General features: G+C 34.7%; 1 protein-coding gene across 5 annotated transcripts in view; it reads right to left on the bottom strand.

Moving 5' to 3' along the window:
- ANKHD1 (ankyrin repeat and KH domain containing 1) overlaps positions 1-23,961 on the bottom strand; it is a 134,419-nt gene that overhangs the window by 18,494 nt on the left and 91,964 nt on the right. For all 5 annotated transcript variants that reach the window (XM_086702572.1, XM_086702556.1, XM_086702547.1 and 2 more), the window contains 11 exons: positions 23,736-23,838; positions 15,269-16,027; positions 9,439-9,584; positions 9,177-9,288; positions 7,596-7,741; positions 6,936-7,078; positions 5,951-6,164; positions 3,986-4,161; positions 3,608-3,770; positions 1,063-1,158; positions 473-589 (listed from right to left, as the gene is read on the bottom strand). In XM_086702572.1, the coding sequence (XP_086558698.1) occupies positions 473-589; positions 1,063-1,158; positions 3,608-3,770; positions 3,986-4,161; positions 5,951-6,164; positions 6,936-7,078; positions 7,596-7,741; positions 9,177-9,288; positions 9,439-9,584; positions 15,269-16,027; positions 23,736-23,838 (2,175 nt within the window). The remainder of the gene's footprint in view (positions 1-472; positions 590-1,062; positions 1,159-3,607; positions 3,771-3,985; positions 4,162-5,950; positions 6,165-6,935; positions 7,079-7,595; positions 7,742-9,176; positions 9,289-9,438; positions 9,585-15,268; positions 16,028-23,735; positions 23,839-23,961) is intronic.

A 23,961-nucleotide genomic window follows, 5' to 3' on the forward strand; every position in this document is an offset into this window, starting at 1 on the left:
ATACCATACAACAAAAATCATTCGCTAGAGTGCTAATCTATCCACACCTTTGCCATCAGTAGCTATTACCAAATCTTTTAAGTTTTTTTTTAAGGTGTATTCATTTTTCAGAGACAGACAGAGGCAAAGCGTGAGGGGGGGGGGGGCGCAGAGAGAGAGGGAGACATAGAATCTGAAACAGGCTCCAGGCTCGAGCTGTCAGCACAGAGCCCGACGCGGGGCTCGAACTCACAAACCACGAGATCATGACCTGAGCTGAAGTCAGACGCTTAAACGACTGAGCCACCCAGGCGTCCCTCAACAATTTCTTTTTTTTTTTTTCTTTTTAAAAATTTACATCCAAATTAGTTAGCATATAGTGCAACAATGATTTCAGGAGTAGATTCCTTAGTGCTCCTCACACATTTAGCCCATCCTCCCTCCCACACCCCCTCAACAATTTCTAATAAGAAAAATTATTTTTCTTACTCACCTTTTCCAGATCAAGCTCTTTCAAAAGAATACTTGCATTCTTATTTGCTTCTGCAGCCTGTTGGTCTTTAGCCTTCACAATTGTCTCAACACACTGGTGACATTTTTTTAAGAGTTCCTACAGTGGAAAATGGAATAATATAAATATAGGAACACAGAAACAGGCCAAATAAAACTTAAGTTGATAAGCACACTGAAGTCCAGGGCATAAAGCCCAAACAACTGAAATTCATTGAGCCAAATATAAGCAATCCTTTGAGTGTAGTCGTGTATCAATCTTTCATGAAAAAAAAAAAAAAAAAGCACTATTTCTTAAAGTTTGTATTCTTAGAGAACTTTCTAATCAAGGTAACAGTCTAGTTATAAATTTTAGCTGCATTCACTGTAATTATAGTCCATAACAGGAAGGAATCCTCAAAATAATTTATCAAAATTATTATATCCATTCTTCATTTGCAAATAGAGAAACTAAAGCACAGACAGATGAGGTGATCGGTGTCACAGAGGACAAAACAAAGGTTGCTAATTGCACACTTTGGCATCTAATTCCACAAAGAACACAAATGTGTTTCAATGATCTAGTGAACCTACCTTATCTGTAATTGTTGCTATGTATCGCATGCATTCAATATCAGAAGGGAACTGATTGACTTCCTTCACCAAATACTGAACAACTTTCACATGACCCTGTGAGAAGTACAACAAAAAATGCACAGAAGAATTCCTTGAAAATTTGCTCATATGCTTAAAAACCTAAGAGTAAAAGGTATAAAGATACTTCCAGATCATTTACTAAACTTAAAAATGAAATTATGAAAATAAAAACAACATGCCCAGGTATTTCTCCTAAATTTAACCTAGCATCTCCCATTGAAAATAGAAAAACTTTTGTAGAAAACAAGTGTTTCCTAGAATAAATGTATTAATAAAAATTGGCAGTGTGAAATGAACCTTTATTTAAAAAGGAAATAGGTTCGGGGCACCTGGGTGGCGCAGTCGGTTAAGCGTCCGACTTCAGCCAGGTCACGATCTCGCGGTCCGTGAGTTCGAGCCCCGCGTCAGGCTCTGGGCTGATGGCTCAGAGCCTGGAGCCTGTTTCCGATTCTGTGTCTCCCTCTCTCTCTGCCCCTCCCCCATTCATGCTCTGTCTCTCTCTGTCCCAAAAATAAATAAACGTTGAAAAAAAAAAAATTTAAAAAGGAAATAGGTCCTAAAACAGAGAGATGTTCTACTTTGCAAAATATTATTTTGGGTCCATCTTAGTTAAACAAGGTAGATTCTCACAATTATCTGAGACCCAGGACTTGAATCTAGAGAAAATGTTTTCTAAATGCTATGATCAGAGGTGAATGATCTATAATTAATTCTAAGTATCATCTACCTCAATATAACCAAACTTGCATAGTTTTCCTTCCTACCAAGTTCTAAAACATCTTCCAGAATTAGTCTGATGGCGACAAAAATCAGAAAAGTCGTTGTCTCTAGGGCAGGAAATTCACTGAGAATGGGCATGATGGAACTTTCTAGGATTACAGAAGTATTTTATGAATTTATGGGGTGTGGGTTACCCAGATGTATACAGTTATCAAAACTCATTAAACTATGCACCTTTGGTGTGCATATTTCACTATATGTAAATGATGCCTCAATTAAAAGGAAAGGGCAAAAACTTAAAGAATTAAGTCTAGAAAATATTTTAATATTAAAAAAATATATAATTTATTATCAATTTGGTTTCCATACAACACCCAGTGCTCATCCCAACAAGTGCCCTCCCCAGTGCCCATTACCCACTTTCCCCTCTCCCCCACCCTTAAGATTTTTTTTAGAAGATTTTATTTTTTAAGTAATCTCTACACCAAACATGGAGCTCAAACATATAATCCTAGATTCAAGAGTCGCATGTTCCACTGACAGAACCAGCCAGGCGCCTCTAAGATTTTTTTTGTAAGGCCTAAAACTTACACCATTCTCATTCAATAGCTATTTAGTGACTGCCTAATATGTGTTGGGCACTATGCTAAACAATGTGCATAAAGAGTGATATTCATAAAGCTTGGTCTTCCTGGATCTTCCAGTCTAACTGGTGAGATAAGCTTTAAAAAAGTAAATACATATTTGAATGCATAATTACAAATTGGTATAAGGAAAATAATAGCGTACTATAAAAAAGAGCAAGAGGACCTTTTCAGACTGAGTGCTAGAGTAGGACTCTCTAAGTAGTGACATATAAAATGGGAGCTGGGGCACCTGGGTGGCTCAGTCAGTTAAGCTTCCAACCCTTGATTTGGTGGCTCAGGTCATGATCTCACGGTTTGTGAGATTGAGCCCCTCAGTGGGCTCTGCACTGACACCACGGAGTCTGCTCGGGATTCATTCTCTCTCTCTCTCTCTCTCTCTCTGCCCTTCCCCCATTTGCACTCATGCACATGTACTCTCTCTCTCTCTCAAAATAAATGAATCAGCTTTAAAAAGTAAAATAAAATAAAATAATAAAATAAAATAAAATAAAATAAAATAAAATAAAATAGGAGCTAAAAGATGAGCAGAAGTGAGCCAGTGAAGAGCAAGGGAGAGAAAACTCATAGCAAAGGCCCTCTGGCAGTTAAAAATATAGTGCATTCTAGGCCAGCAGCTAAAGTGTAGTGAGCAAAGGTGAAGGGTAGCATAAATGACTGGTATGGGGATGTGGGCATGAACCACATCCTGCAGGGCTTTGTAAGCCATGGTAAGTGGTTTATACTTTATCATAATTGTAGTGGGAAAGCTTTTAAAAATATAGCAGACAAGCAAGCTTTAACATACATACGAGACACGGTAAGTTTTTATGAAAGAGACCATTCCTTTTTGTTCCTTTTTAGGTAGAGAAGACATTCACCCGCATACTTAAATCTCGTGTTTTGCGTACAACACGACAAAACTAGTCAAGATGCCAAGTGCTTTACAAACAAAGTTGCTTATGGTGAGCTACCACGTAGCTCTTAGATTTGGCCACAAAGAGAGTGGAAAGATAGCAGTGATTTATGTATGGAAATGCAGTCTATTCTCCAAGAGCAATTCATTTTTCTCACATGGTTTCAACTTAGAATTAGTTAAAAATGATTGCATTTAGCTTTCTTCCCCCACATTAAATTACCTTGCGAAACGCTGACATAAGAGGTGTGATCTTCCGGTTATCTGCTGCATCCACATCGGCACCTGCTTGCACTAGCAATTGCACCACATCAAAGTGACCACCATTGGAGGCCAGCCAAAGTGGTGTGTTTCCCTTCTTGTTTCGAACATCAATATGGGCTCCCCTATAAAGTCAAAGAATGTTAGTATAGTTTGTATCCTATGAGAAGAGGGTGACTTTCTATTTCCTCTATTTGTCTTTTATCTTCTATAAAATAGCATACAAATAATCCATTCTTTAAAATGCCAATAAAATAAAAACAATCTGATTAATTGTAAAGGTGCTGAAAAGTAAAAAGGATCACAAAAACTTCTATATGTAAATATAAAATTTACCCACCTATTAATCAGGAGCTCACAAAATTTGTAGTGACCTTTGTCTGCGGCTATTGTGAGAGCAGTATCTCTTGAGGAAGGCACAGGGGGGGCATTGACATCTGCTCCTTTATCAAGGAGAACTCTTCCAACCTCTGCATATCCTCCAGAAGCAGCTTCCATCAAGGGGGTAAGACCAGTCTGTTTAAACCAAAAATTTATGCAAGCAAATGAATACAATTATCTTAACAGACTAAAACAACTGACTTATAAGTGGATTCTATTTCTGATTTTCTCTCATAAAAGAACTAAGCAGTATTCAGCCTTCAATTTCACTAAACAACAAGTGAAAATTGTTGAATTGAGTTAGACATGCTGGAATGAACTCACTCATCCCAACTCATAAAAAAACAATTTCGCAACTTCTATACTGTTATAAATTTATACATGAGACAGTAACTTCTCTGCACAATGAATACAGATAATGAAAAATGAATAAAAAGAAAATTAAATAAGGCACATCACTGTTCAATGGGAAAATTCTGTTTAATGTTTTTTTTAATTTTTTTATTTTTGAGAAAGACAGAATGTGAGTGGGGGAGGGGCAGAGAGAGAGAGGGAGACACAGAATTTGAACCAGGCTCCAGACTCTGAGCTGTCGGCACAGGGCCTGACGCAGGGTTCTAACTCATGAACTGTGAGATCATGACCTAAGCCAAAGTCGGACACTTAACTGTCTGAGCCACCCAGGCACCCTGGGAAAATTTTGTTTAAAATATCTAACTGAGAATGTTAGTTTGCTAAATAACTCTGGATAAATTCCTTTAATCCTATTCAAACTTGGGAAAAGTAGATTAAAATAGCACTGCTTAAATTTTATGCATAGGTGTCTTTTGCTCATTAGTTTTCAAAATATTTGCCAAGAGACATTTCCTACTGGTATCATTTCCAAAGTAATACGGGTTTCTCTAGGACATCTAATAGATAATTGGGCCACACTAAGTATGCATAATACAAAAAGATAAACTGGATAGCAGGAAAGGCTCATTTTTCTTTGTGCTATGAAAAATTTAAGGAAAACTACACTCCCTAATTTCATAGATTAAAAAAATGTAAATGTTGCATTAAATTTTAAGAAACATAACTAATGCAGTTCAGAGAGAAAATATGAGAATTTCATTCAGATCTTTCAAATATGAAATGACTAAAAATTTGGCCATTCATTGTGTGATTATAATGAATTCTATATAAGCTACGCTTTTCTAGGGTTGTAAGTTCCTAATAATTCCAAGCATAACAATTAAAAACGCCAAGATACTAACTCCTTTCTAAATGCCAAACACTCATGAAATTGTCAGAATCTGTCACGATCAGATTAGATTTTAGCTGTCTTAATTTTATAATCCACGCAGTTCTTTAAAAATCTACATTAAAGGACTCTATATGGGACACCTGGCTGGCTTAGTTGATAGAAAATACAACTCTTGATCTCAGGGTCGTGGGTTCAAGCCTAATGTTGGGAGTAGAACTTACTTAAGAAATTAAAAAAAAAGCACTCTACAAAATAATCTTAACACAAAATCTTATTACAGTCAAAAGTGCAAACTCGAAGATTCATAGAGAGCTACTCAAGTTTGAGGTTGGAAAATGTGCCGATTCTACTTTCTTCATTGTTCTTAACAAAAGTCACAAATGATGATATTGTGTCACTGACCACTGTATATAGCACAGTTCCCTGGTCCTGCTTTGGGCTGTCAGTTTTAACTTACAACAATTTAAAATAGCACATTCAATTTGAGTTGAAAAGCGATGTGTTTTTTTTAAGACTTTATTTTTAAGTAATCTCTACGCCCAATGTGGGGCTTGAACTCAGAGCTCCAAAATCAAGAGTCCCACACTACACCAACTGAGCCAGTCCAGTGCCCCAAAATGCCACACTTTTTACACTAGAAATACACTAGAAGTAGTTGACAAGTTATAAAGTTCTTACCTTTGCCCTATGTTCAACATTGGCTTTTCGGTCCAGAAGCAAACTCACGACTTCTGCCCGGCCTTGAAAACAGGCCAAAGTAAGAGCCGTGTTCCGATTGGTCTCTATTTGGGCATTAATGTCTGAACCCATATCAAGCAGCAGTTTCACTGCAGGAACATGTCCATTCATGGCAGCCAACATCAGGGGAGAAATACCCAGTTTACTCCCAGTCCTAAAGGGAGAAATGTGCTTAGAAAATTAGGTAATATGTTGCCTATTGCGTTTTAAAAAGCATAGAGAATATAAAAGATGAAAATGATTCAGTAAAAAGAAAGGTTTCTAACACCAGTGTAAATTTTATTTGTGTAGACTACTAATTAGGAATAGGAAAATCTAACTATTTATTTATTTATAGATTAATATTATTTATTGTTTATTTATTTTGAGAGAGTGACAGCATGGGGGGAGGGCAGAGAGAGAGAGAGAGAGAGAGAGAGAGGGAGAGAGAGAGAGTGTGTGTGAGAGAGAAGGAGAGAGAGAATCCCAAGCAGGATCCATGCTATCAGCATAGAACCCAATGCAGGGCTCAAACTCATGAACCATGATATCATGACCTGAGCTGAGATCAAGAGTCAGATGCTTTAACTGACTGAACCACCCAGGCACCCCGGAAAATTACACAATGTAAAAGATAATCCCTATTTAGAGGTTATAAATTTCCAACTACACATAATGAAGTACTTTCCGAGATGACACCTCTCTAAAAATAGCCATGTTAGCATTTTGAAGTAAGCTGTGATTACTTATAAGCACATTACAGGAATAATTGTTGGTCTTGTAACTTTAATACAATCTTTAAAAAAAATTTTCACTTTTAGTTAAAGTATACTTGATTTTAATACTATCTTAATTAAAAGTGGTATCTGTCCAGATATATAGAGGAAGACATTTAACCCCAATGTAGTAATGTACTAATCATGAATAATAAAATGAAGATACATACCTTGAATTAATCTCCGCCCCAGCATTAAGTAGAATCTTAATGATATTAACATATCCTCCAGATGCAGCTAGACTCAATGGTGTATAATCAGACACGTTCCTGTGTTCTTTATTTGCACCTCGAGCCAGCAGCAAGTCTACCACCTACAAAGTAAAATATAAAAAAACAAGTGTTCAACTTATAATGAAGGAAGCACAGAGAAATGGAACCTGTAACTTCCTTGCCTGAATATCTGGCATTTTAATTATGCCCTAGCTATTCAAGTATCAGCAACTGGAGAAATGGATTAAACTTCGTATCAGGAATTTGGAGCTTTGAAATCCCAATTATATTACAATAACAAGATATTACTCTCTCTTTTTTTGTTTTTAAAATGTTACTCTTCCTACTCGTCAATTGTTGAGTGACGAATTTGCATTTCATATGTGTTAGGGTTATGGTTCATTCAGCCCCCAATAAATGTAAGGATAAACAGAAATTTTTTTGCCTAAATGGCAAGAAACAGATTCTATGAAAGGTGATTCACTACTCCCATTAAACTTAGTATATGGAACATGTCAAAACACAGGCAAGTTTTATTCATGTAGCTAAATTACTTAGTATATGCATATTTAAAATATGAGCATAATGGTTACAAAGCGAAAATTAACATTAACACACCTCCTGACGTCCACCAGAACATGCTAATGAAAGTGGAGTATCCTTAGTTCGTTCAGATTGTGCTTCTATATCGCCACCTTTATCCAAAAGGATTTCAACAACTCCAACATGCCCTGCTGTTGCTGCCAGAATCAGTGGTGTGAAACCTAAAGGAGAAATAAAAATGTCAAATTTGTGTTTTTTGCTTATTGAACCACTGTTTTCAATTTTCTATTAAAATTTTTTTTAAGTTTATTTATTTATTTGAGAGAGAGAGAGAGTGAGTAGGGGAGGGGCAGAGAGAGAGGGAAAGAGAGAAAATCCCAAGCAGGCTCCTGGCTGTTAGTGCAGAGCCCAATGCAGGGTTTGAACTCATGAACAGTGAGATCACGACATGAGCCAAAACCAAGAGTCGGACACTTAACCAACTGAGCCACCCAGGGGCCCCTCAGTTTTCTATTATTTTAATAGAATAAGGTCATTAAGGTAGATAATTATAGCCATTTAACAAACTGCTCTAAGCTCTCATTTGTTAGTGACAAAAATCCCAAAATACCTGATAAAAACGAAATGCTAAGTCAAACAAAACTACTAAAGTTTATACTCATAATGAGCTCTGGATGTTATACTTTTGGATTAAGAAGAAAGGCAACCATGGGGTGCCTGGGTGGCTCAGTCGGTTGAGCGTCCGACTTCGGCTCAGGTCATGATCTCACGGTTTGTGAGTTTGAGCCCCGCGTCGGGCTCTGTGCTGACAGCTCAGAGCCGGGAGCTGCTTCAGATTCTGTGTCTCCCCCTCCCTCTACCCCTCCCCCGCTTGTGCTCTGTCTCTCTCTCTCAAAAATAAATAAACATTAAAAAAAAAATTACAAAAAAAAAAAAAGGCAACCACAACTTGCTGTATTTCACTCATGATATATAGTCTTAATTTAAAAAAATTTTTGAGAATAATTTGGCTCTGTAAATGAACAAATCTGGATATTCCTAATTGAAATATGCATATCCACCTTTTAAAAATTTATTTATTTTCAGAGAGAGTGAGTGCACGCACGTGCACGCGCACACACACACACGTGCAAGAGCAGGAGAGGCAGAGAGAAAGACGGAGAGAGAGACAATCCCAAGCAGGCTTCACACTGTCAGACCAGAGTCCGATGCAGGACTCGAACCCACAAACCATGAGATCATGACCTAAGCTGAAATCAAGAGTCAGACACTTAACAGACTGAGCTGCTGCCCAGGTACCCCTGCTTCTCCATCTTTTCACTGAGATAGTTTCGGAACTACTTATTGATAATAAAAAAGTAATTGTTTTTGGGGCACCTGGGTGGCTCAGTCACCTAAACGTCCAACTTTGGCTCAGGTCATGTTCTCAAGGTTTGTGAGTCTGGGACCCATATCAGGCTCGCTAATATCAGCCATGAGGCCTGCTTCAGATCTTCTTTCCCTCTCTCTCTCTCTCTGCCCCTCCCCTGCTCGCTCCCATTCTCTCTCTCAAAAATAAATATTAAAAAAATAACAATTATCTTCTAAACAGGCAGACACACACAAAAACACACACGAAAAAACTCTTAGGCTTTACTTCTGACTGACATGTCTTACCTTTTTTGTCTCTGTGCTCAATTTTAGCATCTCGTGCAATGAGTACAGACACAAGTTCTTCGTGGCCACCTGCACAAGCTAATGTCAATGCTGTGTCATGATTGCTCTCAGTCTAAAAGGAAAAAAGGTTGGTTTTTGTTTACAATGGGATTATCAATTGAAGAGCAAATAATTCTTATTTGTACAATGAATGTACAATAATTTTCTTTTCCAAAGAAAATCAGAATTTGCAAAATAAGTTTAAATAAAGCAATCTACTCACATGTGCATCAATGTCAACTGAAGGATACACAGGGGGCATAGACTGGGAAGCCACATTGCTTGGAGACTGTGAACAGGGTTCAGGTGTAAGACATTCTGTGGTCTGAGAGGAACTGTTTGAACCAGTGGGCACTCTGCTACTCACAGCTGAAAAACAATATTCACATTGCTGAATGCTACTTGAAAGAATGAAGTCATTTGTATACAGAAAAACACAAAAAACAGAAAATTTTATAGCAGGAATATAATGTAGTAGTCAAATCACAAGCTTTGGAGTCAAACGGACCTATACTTAAATCCTAGTTCCACCACTTTCTGATTTCGGGCAAGTAATTTAACCTCGGAGAGTCTCAATTTTCCTGATATGTAAAATGAGGATGATAATAATAGTACCTGCCTTGAAATATTGTCGGAAACACCACTTGAGATGATGCAGGTAAAGTACTTATTAGCATGGTGCCCATTATTTAGTGAATATACAACAAATGATAGCCTTTTATGCTGTCAATAGGGAAAAAGTAGTTTCCAATAAATAATAAATTTTGTATCTTAGTTTGTAAAAGGTAATTAGATAAAAACATCCTAAAGACAATACAAAAAAAGGGGGGGGGGGGGAGAATACATTAAAATATTTCTCACATAAATAGCAGAGAATATGTTTTAAAATTCAATATTTACTTTGAAAATTTGCTAAAATGCATCAATGTCTGAAAATAAAACTATTCTTAAAATGAACATTGGAACTTTTATTAGAGATATCAGTCTGGTGTTTGAAAACTGAGTTAACTTACATTCTATCTTTATGTCTCTGCATATTGCTTATGTTTCTTAAGAGAGTGTTAACCCCACAGAGGGAGAAATGGGACCTATTCAGAGGGATGTTATGAGTTGTCTGCTAGGTAAGGAACAAAAAACATTTAAAACACACAGTGTTTGGCACATGTTAAGTGCTCAATAAATGTAACTATCAGATATTTTATAGGACTTTCAGTACTATTGTTCACTGTATTGAAAAATATAAACATTACTACTCACTTAAGAAAATACTCAGAAAAAAACATATAACCATTAATAATATGAAAAAAAACAAAACAAAAAACAAAGCTTCAGTGATAACAATAACCTTCTCTTACCTAGACCAAAAATCAAAAACACAGGTCTCCACAGAAAATGTAATCATTTCACATGCTGGAGAATGTTTACTCTCTAGAATTTTGATATGACTGGATCCTAATCAAGGATACCATTCACAACAAAAAATGACTTAGTATACTACTTCTTAAATAACTTGCAAACTTAAGATGTTCAGATATATTTCTACAAGAGCTGTCCCGCTCTTCTCCCCACCAATATATATATAAAATTGTCTTGGCCATATGAATTTCTATAGCTTCTATCATGGTTACGAATAGGAATAATTATTATGTATTTTTGTTTCACATATAAGAATGTGCACAATGGAAACAAAGTTTAATAAAAAAAATTTTTGTCATCAATGAATTAAAAGCAGATAGTATTTTGCTATACCTCCTCAAAACAGCAGATACGTTTGGAAAACAGCTCTAGAAAATAAGACACTAAAGAGTAATATGTAGCTTCTCTGTAATAATAAGCTTTTAACAGTAGTCTCATAATTATCCACATATACCTTACTAACATAACTACTTTTTTTTATCATTATTAATGTTGTCTATCCATGTTATCTCCTTTTGTTATTATGAAAAACAGATACTTAAATTTTTTAAATAACTGATTAGAGCACTATGTCAGATGTGATACAAAAAAGACTTCTTCACAGAGATGGTTTTTAAAAAATACTTTTGTGCATTTAACAGCTCTATTACCAAAAATGTGTTGTTGTATCAACTATCATACATTTTTGTACAATATTATCCTAGAAACATTTTTTCCTCTTTGCAATAATGACAATCAGAAACATTCCACAAAAGTGACTTTAATAGGATTAATTACATACGAAAAGTAATGAAAACTAGAAAGTAGCAAGATTTAAAAAGGTACATGTGGAATAAAGGTTTTATTAACATAAAATTACACCAGGACTATTACATTTTCATAAACCCTAAAACGTTTCCTACCTCTGAATGAAATGTCTCTGAAAATGACTAATACAGATTGCTGCCACAAAAGTCACTATACAATTCAAATTAAACTTATGCACTATCCTAAAATGGGGTGATAGAAGAACTAACTGCAATATTCTACTTAATTCTTTATGAAATTTAACATGGTTTTTTAGGCAATATGGAAGATAATAATAAACTTTACTATATAAAAATCTCAGATACTACGGGTACATAAACTATGCTGTGAGAGTTTAGAAAATTAAATTACCATAATCTGTTTTATATAATAGTAACTTTAGTAAATATATACAAATAAATAAAAGCCTATAAGTAAAATATTAACATTAGAAGAAATTATTTAAAGATATTTTATTGCAAATTCTCTCAAAAATAAGAGGATTTCCTAAGTACCTTTTTATTCTTAAGATTATACTATAAGATTACTTAAAGCAATATACTTTTGAACGAGAATTTGTTTTAAGAGAACCTATTAAGGTGCCAACAACACTAACAATGCGCTAGCCACAAAACTATATAAAACTTACATATATATAAAATCTTTATATAAAAATAAGGGAAACTGTTCATTTTTTTAGAAGTCCAAGGGAATAACAAATATCTTTAAGATAAATCCAGAACTTCAAGATGAATCAGATGCATGCATATTACACTTAAGGTTTTTAAACATGGCTGAACTGAGTTTAAATCTTGGCACCTAGTAGTAACTTAATATCCATATGTCTTAGTTTTTCAACAGAAAAACAGATGTGGGAAAAGGACCTATTTTATAAGATTATTATAAATAGCCATGAGATAATGTATATAAAGCATTGAGCACAGAGCTTAGTACATGGTAAGTGCTCAATAAATGTGAATAAATTGATATTACTTGATTTTTAATTGATCTTTATAAATTAATGATAAAATTTTTACTAGATGTCTCTAGAAATGCTCAATTGTCAAAGCTATTTTGAATTTTAGATTTCTAAATCTTAGTTCTATACGTTTGAACTGAGAATCACTTGTCATTATGATAACTTCTAAAAGCCCAACACTTATTTTTACAAGGAAAGGACCTGAAGAACCATGCTCCCAATCAAGAGTTTACATACATTCTGTCTGGGACTATATCAAGTATGACACATATAAGACTATACACTAAAATACTAAGTCAATCAAGTCACCGTCTTACTAAATTACTTATCTAACCAACTCATTTACATGAAAATATTTTGCCATACAAGCAATAAAGAAAAAAATACTCCTATATTTAAAGAGCAAAATTTATTGCTATTATTTAATGGATATTCTCTAAAGTAAAACTGTAAGATATACAGTATTCTCTCCTTTATTAAATACAAGGGATGAGAACTAGATTTAATTTGGGTAAAAATAATTACATCTTTGGCCTGATCTATAATTATTATTAATATATTAATATAGCATGCAATCGTAGAATTAGGTATTCACCTAATCCACCCTTGTCTGATTTCTTTCACCTTCAATAAAGAAAATTAAAAGAAACCGGGACTTAATAACTTTTTTTAACTTTAAGTGAGAAAGTTTGTCATATTGAAAAAGGAAATTTAATTGTTGCTATATATTTTAAAACAGATAACCTTCATAAAAATGGAAAATTTTTATATGAAGATAACTTTTGTATTTATTGGTTGATTTATATGTGAAAGCTTGTTAATAAAAGAATATCGTACAAAATGATAGGCTAACTATCACTAGACTAATGTCTAACAGAAATTAAATTTTCATAGTTTATATTAACATGTATAAATAAAAGGTGTTTCTAAACAAATATTTTGAACTTTATAAAAGACCATTTCAATTTAACAAATAGTTGAATGAAATAAAATTTCACCTCCCATACAAGAACCACCCATAAATACTACCATAAAGTTAATATCTTCAAGTTCCTTTTAGAGCTGTTTCTACATTATTAAAAAAAAAAAAAAAAAGACAGGTTCTAAGTTACAACAAAGCTAGATTGAGCAGTAATGTGGGTTTCATAACTGCAAACTGAGTATGTAATTACAAACATTATAATGCTACTTATAGAATCCTAAGTCTTAAAAATTTTATTCCCATATGATTGGTTTCATTATTATTATTCATATTTGTACTTGACACTCAAATATCTGCTTATATTAGATTAGAAATTAGAACTATAAATGAACTCTTAAGAGTTTATTCATAATTTATAACAATTCTCAATACTAACGACATAAAGTTCATTTGAGTTAAGCGACTGTTGGCTGCAGGTATAAAAAACCCAAATTAAAGAATAAAGAATCCAACTTCTTAAAACCTTTCCCAGCATTTTTATTCTCTTTCTAGGAAACTTCTTCTGCACAGTGATACTAATTACGTATCAGAGGAAACTCATAGGCAGTATCACAGTTCTATAACCATTACAAGTCATATACAAGCCCAATATAATTCCTGATTTAAGTAAGCTTATTCCACATTTTTAAAGATTCAGCAAAGATTAGGAAGGCTAAAAGCTCACAAAAGAAGAAAGGAAACTGGGATAGCATAATTGGGATGGGAAGAGGGGAGGAGAATATGACAAGAGGAAACAGACAACAGTAAGGAAAAAAATGTTGCAATCAAGAGACAGAGGACTGGCCTGCCTTTGAATATCACTCCAGCTACATCTTAGTTCTTGGTCTTCATCCACTGTCAACAGCCATTCTGGCTGCATTTCTGAACTGGGCTCTCATGGAGGTGATACATTCACCAGCCATCTTTAGGAAGGTAAATGATTAATTGCACTGTTTTCCCACTGCTGCAAGGACAATGAAAGGGAAAGTAAACTTGTGCACCTCATTTCAAATCTAGTTGTAATTTTCCACACAACAATAAACAGAAACATATACTTTAAGGTTATCAGGCCTTTCTTTTTCTCTTTTCCTGTGTGTATGTGTGGTGTCTTTGTCTGTGTGCTTTCATCAGGATAGTAAATATGAAAATCCCAATCTCCAAATCATCATCCAGTTGATGATAACTTCAGGGTAATTTGAATCTTCTGACCACAGATACAAGAACATGGAATGCGTAGTTTTCTCTGAACATCCCTTTTAATTACAAATATTAAAGTGATCTAATATAATTATAAATAAAGAGAAAGCCATGTAATTTAGAATTACGATTTCCACATATGAAAATCAATAGCAGGAAAATTTAACGTATAATCTTACGTGAATATCTCTAAGGTCTACAAAGAAATTCTATTTAGAGGTCTCCTACCCAAGATACAACAAAGGGTATGTTTTTGCTTATTTGTTTAAAGCAGTCTCTACACCCATCATGGGGCTTAAACTCACAATCTGGAAAGCAAGCGTTGCATGCTCTACCAACTGAGTCACCCAGGTGCCCCCACAGGGTGGTTTCTTTCTTTCTTTTTTTTTTTTTTTTTAAATTTCATTTAATTTTTTAATGATTTTTTCCCCTCACAGGGTGGTTTTGATACCAAAGTTCTAAAATAAAAGATCATGTCAATTTTATTTCTGTGCCTTTGCAAATAACGAAAAAGAAGAGGGGAAAACACACTTTTGTGCATTAGTGCTGTCTGGCTTAGTTAAATTCACTTCCAAAACACCTCTAGGAATAAGTAATTTTGCAAAGATAGGTCTAAAATGGAAAAGTACCAGGTTGGTGTCTTTGAAGGGTCGTGTAAAGAAGTTGAGCACACAGATTAAAGAGAAATTATTACAGATATATTTCTTAACCCACCTGCTATCAGGTCATCAAGAGTGTCGGTAAGCGTCTGGGCTGGAGTTGCAACCATTAGTCCATCTGGTTCTTGAACTAACAGCCCCTGATCATGTCCAGTAATAGCAATCTGAGGCTGTCCTATAAGCTGATGATTACCTGATACTTTCTGAAGTTCAAGAGAACTTGTCCCATTAGAACCTAAGTCACCGGAAAAGTTACACTGTGGAGATGATAAAGGCTGGACTGGGACAAAATCAATTTGTGCTGCCGATGGTGGAGACTGGTGCTCATCATCAACATCGTTATCTTTAAATAAGAGTGTGTCAACCTGAGGTAACTCTGCAAAGTGATCCTCTGGGAGACTACCATCTCCTTCCCCTTCTGGGAAGACTCCGCTATGAGAGCACTGCTGCTGTGGAGATACTGTGTCTTTCTGACCTTTGGTTTCCAAGTATTCTTTGGTAAATTGCTGCTGTGTTTTCATCTGCAACTGCCTTTCCACTTTCTGCAGTTCCTTCAGTATTTTCTTCTTCTTCTGGACTTGCTCTTCTCTGTTCTTTTTAAGTTCTTCTATCTTATCTTTGTTCAGAGGTTCACCTTGAATTAACTCCAGTGACTTAAGCTGTGCTTTTTCAATAGCACTAATTCTTTGTCCCAGTTCATTCAGCTTGCCTTCAGTCTCCTCTACTATGCACTCCAAAGGCTGGTATGGGTGAAAAGGTGGCAGTACGTCCTGATCTGCTACCTGCAGGGAACTGGACTTCTGCTTGGATGTACCTAAGCACATGAAAAATGTTTGAAAAAGTGCCATGCTAAAAAAAAAAAAAAATCAGCTCCCCCTCCCACACACACGGACCTCCCTCCCAAAACCCTTTTAACTAAGGCTGTAAAATGAATGTTCAAAGACTCACACCGGTGGGAGGCAGATTAAAGACTAGACTCCTCTATTTCACATAGCACATGCTGGGATGTTGCCAATTCAAAAAATGGGAATTTTTTAATTAAAAAATCGAATCTTTAGGATAGGAGGATTCTGGAAATTAAAACAGGTCCGGGAAAAAGGAAATCAAAGAGGAAAAATCTTGAAATTTTGCTTAGTAGATTGGACTTTTAAAGAATGTCAAATCTAAAATAGTGTCAAAAGAGCGTTGAGGATATCATCAGTATTAGCTTAACTTTTCAATTGTTTCTTCACAATATTAACTGTGCAAGTAAAGGTTACTACAGGAAACTGTAACTTATAAATCAAAGTAGTGAAAAGTATTTTTCAAGTGGCCAAAACCTTTGTCTTGTTACATTAAAATACAGCATGAAATCAGTTTTTTCAGGACCTATCCTAAAATTTTCCACTAATAAGTCTTTAGCATTTCTTTACCTGAAAACTATATTAAACTTAAGTCACAAAGGACAATTATTCTGAGTTTAAATAAACTCTTCATGTAAAAGTCTACGAGAGAAACTGAGTATTACCTAGGAGAAACCAGGCTTCTCATATAGGATTTCTCATACTGACAGTATATGTTAAAAATGAAGTAAATGTGTGTTATTTTAAGATTTTGAATTGCACTTAAGTTACTCCCCTCATTACAAAATAATTATCAATATTAACAATCCTAACATTGGGACATAAAATGGAAAAAAATATATACAGTAACTACTCTGAGGCATACTCAAGGCTTAATTCTCCTGTTTAGGAAGAATTGGGACTATTCAGCAATAGAAAGGAACAAACTACTGATACATTCCATAAGGGGGATGAACCTTGAAAACATTACACTAAGTGAAAGGAGACAGTCACAAAAGATCACATATTATGCAATTCCATTTATATCAAATCTATAAAGAAAAAGGCAAATCTATAGAGACAGAAAGAAAAGTAGTGGTTGCTTGGGGTTATAGTAGTGAGAAGGAAGATTGATTACAAACTGGCATGAAAGGTCTCAGAATGATAGAGATTAAAACTAGATGGTGGTGATGGTTACAAAATTCTATAAATTTACTAAAACTCGCTGCACTGTACACTTAAAACGAAGGACCTTTAACGTATGTAAATTAAACAACAATAGAGCCGCTTTTAAAAAAGATCTGGGTAAAAAATAGTTTACTGTTTTGAATTGCAGTCAACATATGAATAATATAAGTAACTTAAGGTTTTTAAAAATAAGATCATCCAATGTATTCACAATGATTCTTAAGTCCAAAGGAAAAAGTCATCACCCATTTGATGTTAAAATACTCTGAATTACAAGAGGGTAATGAAACCACTAGGGAAAAAAATTAGAGCGTCAACTGTTTTTTGGTTTTTTTCTTCTAGAGTCGGAGATCTCAAAACTGCATATACCTCAAGCATCTTCAACATGTTATTAATGAAAAAGTCTAACAGTTTTCCCCCTAGATATTGACTTTAACAGGGTCAGGATACCACAGTTTTGAAATTATGGCAATCATTTTAAGAGAATTATTCTTTGAAAGCAACCCTCATCAAAATGTATTGCCCATATTTAATTTTATCTGAACTAAGAGATGGGTAAAGACTTTAATCTTCCTGAGCAAAAGCTGTTATATTTGTGAGATAATTTAATAACTACTATAAGATCTTACAGGAATTCATGGTTTGGTTTATCTGTTCCAAGTACCTAATAACAATCAACAGGTAAGAAAAAGGAGATTTACTGCCACAAACAGCAATGTAGACATCTGCTAGTCCAGCAAAGAAATTTTCAATCGTGTAATAAATGCAATAACATCAGCAATTTAGTAGCTCTGCAAAGAATGAATATTCCTTTAAATGCTCATTAATTTTATTTACAACACGCTAGTATACTTACTAACAGGAATACGCCCTATCTTTTTTTTTTTTCAAGTTTATTCATTTATTACTGAGACAGAGACAGTTCAAATGGGGGAGGGGCAGAGAGAGAGAGAGAGAGAGTCCCAAGCAGGCTCTGTGCTGTCGGCACAGAGCCCAACGCTGGGCTTGAATTCATGAAACTATGAAATCATGACCTGAGCCAAAACTGAGAGTCAGACACTTAACGGACTGAGCCACCCAGGCACCCCAAGCCCTATCTTGTTAACAAATAAAATCCAAGAAGTTTAGAGTACAAGATTACTAAAAGTAACTTATGTAACTGAATATAAAGACTATAAGCTGAGGACATATGTAGCAGGAAGAACACGATGGTAGAAAATAATGGACAAAAAACAGTTCTTCCAAAAATAGCCAATGGCTGAGTATCTGTAATCATGGAGTTAGTGGGATTGCATAGCTACACATTAGAGCACTAATTCAAGCTATAAATCAAGAATAAAACAAGGTGGTGAAGCACAAATAATGTCACCTAATTATTCCTAGAAGTTAAAGCAACACCTTCTGTGTTTGGGAAAAGAAGAGAATGTGACAAGCATCCTTCTAGCAACAAAAATTTTAGTAGGTAGGAAGGCAGTTGTGTAAGATGCCAGAAAATAAGAGTTCCACCTCTTTAAAACATCTCCCACTGTCACGTACAAATAAATTAAATCTATTCACTGGCAGCAGTGAGAGACATCATAAAGTACTATTTAGGAATATAGGTAAACCAACATCTAACTCTTTGGTCTGGTGTTTATCCTACTTCCTCAGCTTTCCCTTTTGTACCATCAATAAAACTAAGAGTCTGTAATAAGAAACCATAACACAGAGACGGTTTCAAACATAGCCTTTCTTTTATGCGCAGTAAGGGAATGAGGTAGACATATATTTGACAAAAATTTAGTTTACTACTGAAATGAGCTTAATTCCATCAGTTATTTTCATGTATAAAATAGTATAGTGTGCAATAAAAAATAATGGCCAAAGGGAAAATTATAGGACATACAGATGGGTCTGGATTTGGTTTCATATTTCCTTACTTGATTTTGTCTAAGGACATTTAAGCGCTGTTCCACAATTCCCTTGCTTTCTTACATTACTACACAGCATCTTACTAGAATGAAATAGCACTCCCAACTGGGTCTTAAATGGAAAAAAAGGTTGATGAAATACAGTTGAAAATAACACAATACATCAAGTGTAGTAGAGTATATATTATCTAATGGAATTTATATTTGGGTAAACAGATGTATATTGTGTTCTGAGTTTCAATATAAAATATTTCCTGTTATGGTCACAGTCAAAATGTGTCAAAAATGAAAGCCACTGGCCTAGAAAAGACTTATTTTGCCTTTATGCCTAAATTTCTATCTCAGAATTTCCCAAAGTAACAGGGCATGCTATACAGCTTTAATACAGTAAGGATAACCAAGCATGTCCAAAGACAGAGCATCTGTGTAACATCCTAAAAGATTAGTTCAACTTTCTGCCTTTTACTGTAAACAGCTATATGTTAAAAGATTAAATTCAGGCATATGTAAATCCATATAAGCATGATTACATGGAAATCTGCTAAACTAGAGAACATTAGGAGTAAAATTTCCAGAGGAACACTCAATTTCATTCACTGTACATATAATTTCTATATGATTTTACTGATTTGATATAAAAATAAGAACTTCTCATGTTACCTACTCTAATAAACAATTCTGGGATATAAAGCAGCATGTTAATTTCTTAGTTTATGTTCAAATTTTTTTCGATCTTGTCTGAACCACTCTAGTATACTACTTCTTAATTTTTTACACATCCTCTTTAATTACAATGTCTCTCTTCTTAAAAAAATTCTTAATTTTCTTTTGTCTTCAGAATAATCTAAATTCTTAGCCTGGCACCATTAATTTATTCAACAAATATATGAGCATCTAGTATAAGCAAGGCATAGTGAGCCATACAAAGATGAGCAACATAAACCCTGCCCTTGAGGAGCTTACAGTCTAAAAGGGGAGATAAAGATGTACAAATCCAAATGTAAGAATTAAGTCAAGGGTTGGAAGGCATGGAAATGGGAAGGAGAGTGTATAATATGGGAACCCTTATGCATTACTAGTGGGAGTGTAAACTTCTATAGCCATCCCGGAGAGCAAATTTGTGGCACTTTGTCAGATAAACATTATGCATTCCTCAGACAGGTAATTCTGCTCCTGATTATATCCCAAAGAAATTCTCACACAGACCCACAAGGGGACTGTACCATGACTTTCATCACAGCATTGTCTGTGGTGGTGGGGAATGAGAGGCTATTTGGTATACCCATCACTGGAAAAGGAGAAGTAAAACAAGAAAAATATACAGGGTGAAGCACTGTGTTGCCAGTAGAAATAATCTAGAGGTGGATACACATCGATAGATCTTTAAAACAGTGCTGAGTGAGAAAAGTAAAAAACAAAACACGACCTATAGCACAATACCAGTCATGTAAATCAAAAATACACACAAAGTAGTAAACATTTTATAAGAACAAAAGAACTCACATCAAACACAGTAGAGTCATTGCCTACAAGGGAAGTAAGGGAATGGGAAGACGGAGAAAAGAGAATAAATAAAACAAAAGAGGATCCATGACAATAAAGCAGCAGGAATGGAGTATGATTAACTCAACCTTCTTTCTATACTTTGAAGTCCAAGGGGAGGGGAAGAGGCAGGAGTGACCAGAGTCTGAAGGAAGATCCCATGAAGTGTTGTTGGACTCCAGAGAAAAGCAATTACTCCTCAAGAGGCCCTGAGGTACACACAAAGATGTGTTTTGTTTATCCTAACATCATTTTAGTGTTTTGCAACAAATCAGTTCTAAGATGTACAACCTGCAGAAGATAACTATGAGTCCTACCTTTTAGAATTCCTGGAGAACCAGTTACAACAAATAAGTTGGATGCAAGAGTGGCTTTAAGTAACAAATTTATTTACAAAACTGATTTGGAAGGGCAAAAGGTTGATATTATTTACATATCCTTTCCCAACTGAACGTTCAAAACTATAGTTAGTAAAGCTAAATAATGCTAGAAAACGGAGCATACCACTATCACCTGGTTTCACATTTTGTTTATAGAGGTGATCTTGAGGCCTCTGTCAGATACCACCTAGAATGCTGATTCCTTTGAAAACCGACCATGGATAAGTGAGATTAGTTGCCTAAAAAAGGAGAATATGGGTCAAGATGGATGGAGCCTAGGCAAACGAAGCACATGGATCATGAAAGAAAAGAATATCTGAATAGGATATATAAAAATACCTGGGTAAGTCTTTTTTTTTTTTTTTAATGTTTATTTTGAGAGACAGAGAAAGAGAGAGACAGAGACAGAGCATGAGGGAGGAAGGAACAGAGAGAGGGGGAAGCACAGAATCCTAAGCAGGCTCCAGGTTCTGAGCTGTCAGCACAGAGCCTGACGCGGGGCTCAAACTCATGAACTGTGAGATCTTGACCTGAGCAGAAGTTGGACACTTGACTCACTGAGTCACCCAGGTGCCCCAAAATACCTGGTTAAGTTTTAAGGGCATGATATGTTCTAGAAGGATACAGATATGAATAATAAAAAGACATGAAATGTTCTAAGAACTTAAAAAATGATTGCTAGGAAAGGAAGAGAGTCCTAAAGAGTAAGAACTCTTCCTCCATCCCTAATCAAGCATGCAACACAGAGATAGTCTAAGGACTTAGAAGAAACAAAAACACGAGCAGTGAACAGAGATTTCACCACTCAAAGAAATTTCTTTAGAGAAATAACAGAGTTTTGAGGAGAAAAAGACACTTTGAGGAGAAAAGTAATAATATTTCTTCCATAACTTAAGATAACGTTTTCCTATCTATCTGGATACTTCAGTATGTACGTTTACAACACCAACTAATTTTTCCTAATTCATAGTGATATAATACTCTACGATGCACATGATTTATATTAAAATAACATCTTAATACAGTGGATTATCACAGTTGGCTCTACGTAAAGAACTACTAGGTTGGCAATGCCACTGGCAGTTGACAACATCAAGTACCCAAGGGTCTAAATACAAGTGTTAATTTTTTCCTTCTCTAATAATTTAGTAAAATGAAAGATCATTAAAAAATTAGTTCATTTTTATGCTATTCAGTAAGTAATAAAACATCAGAGTGAAGAAAATAAGTAGATACTCAGTAAAGAAGGTCTTTCAGTAATTAAAAAATATGATTACTCACTTGAGCATCAACTTAAAGAAACCTTACCCAAACGTTTCTGTTGCCTTACATATTAAACCTGAATTTAAAATGTTTTACTTCTTCTCTGTTGACACTTTATGTCCTTCTTAGCTTATTTCTTGATTCTTTTGTTCTTCTGTGTTATTAATGTATTTTTTAATCATTTCTTATTTAGTACTGAATTTCTTTAGCCAAAGTTACTATAGTCTTCTACAATGTATAGCCAAACAAAAAATTATAAAAACAGAGACATTTAGGTTTAAGTATTTTACTAAAGGCTGTCAGTCAGGATACTCAGATTCCTTAACAAGTACATGCTTAATTTGTTTTTTATTTGTTAAGATTAAAAAAAGCAGTCTTAAAAAAAAATAGCAGTCTTATTTTTTGAAGAGTTTGAATAGCTAAGTGTCCAATAGAAAACTCCACAACTACCTTAAGTCAGAGAGATTGCAGATATTTGCTCTCTGAAATTAATAGTTTAGAAATGAACTAATCCTTGATCATGGCCCTCAATACTCTAAATTACTAAAATTGACATAATTTAAAAGTAGCTTCTGTTTGCTGCTATAATAGTCACCTCTAACCAACTTTTCTCAAATCATAGTATTAGAGGTACTAACATATACTTACACACTTCACTGTAATTTCAAAAATCTAAAGATTGGTTATTATATATTGAATGAAATACGCTCATAAATTTGTTTTTACATAGTTTTTAATACCTTACATATTACCTACTTTATTTCAGAGATATGACAACTACACGATTATCAAGTGAAGGTACTTTCTATCTACAAGTGAAGACAGCAGGAAAATATGAGAGCTCATAAACTTAAGTCCATTAAATAATATATGCTCCTTCTTAATATTCACTTGGATATCATTTATATACTTTTTGATAGTTATTTGTCCAGGTTCACATGACAGATGTAAGCCCACCATATTCAGCATTACATGAAAGAAACTACATATAATTCTTAAACTTCTAACTCCCAGAGTTGAAAAGTGCTACTAAGACTTAACTAGACAGCAAACATACATTTTCATTCCTCATATTTTACTGTTGTTCAACAAAAGAATTGTCAAATGCAAAATGAATGCCTGATAAATTTTTGCTACTGTAATATAATCAACAGCCTGATATGCTTTTAAAGTATTTTCACCTGTGCAAGATGAAAACTCCAACTAGCAGTAGGTTAGCAAGAAAATTAGAAATCATTTTTCTTAGTATTTATGTTCTTTCATTTATAAATAATCTGTAAGACTACTAGCATTTGTCAGAAATCCCTAATTCAATTAATCCTGGGTACAGAGTTACGGTGTACCATTAAAGTACTTTTGTGAATTCATTAATTAGGTGATGAAATACCCATTTTAAGGAAAATAATTCAATAACTAACCTTTTTGTACTCCTAAAAGGGCAGGAGAGTTCTCCTGTGACGTTCTATCAGGTTCCTGGGGAGGTACAACCATGGCAAGTGTATGCATTGGTACACGTGGAACCTAAAAAATTAACTCAGAAAAAATACCATCTCAGACCAAAGAATAAAAAGGAGGCCCTTAAATGAAATGGAAATTTAGATTTTATTTATATGCCACCAAGCAAGCCTCACCAAAGAATAATTT

The sequence above is a fragment of the Puma concolor genome, chromosome A1 (genome assembly GCF_028749965.1).
Source record: "Puma concolor isolate L17-30 chromosome A1, mPumCon1.1.hap2, whole genome shotgun sequence".
NCBI lineage: Eukaryota > Metazoa > Chordata > Mammalia > Carnivora > Felidae > Puma > Puma concolor.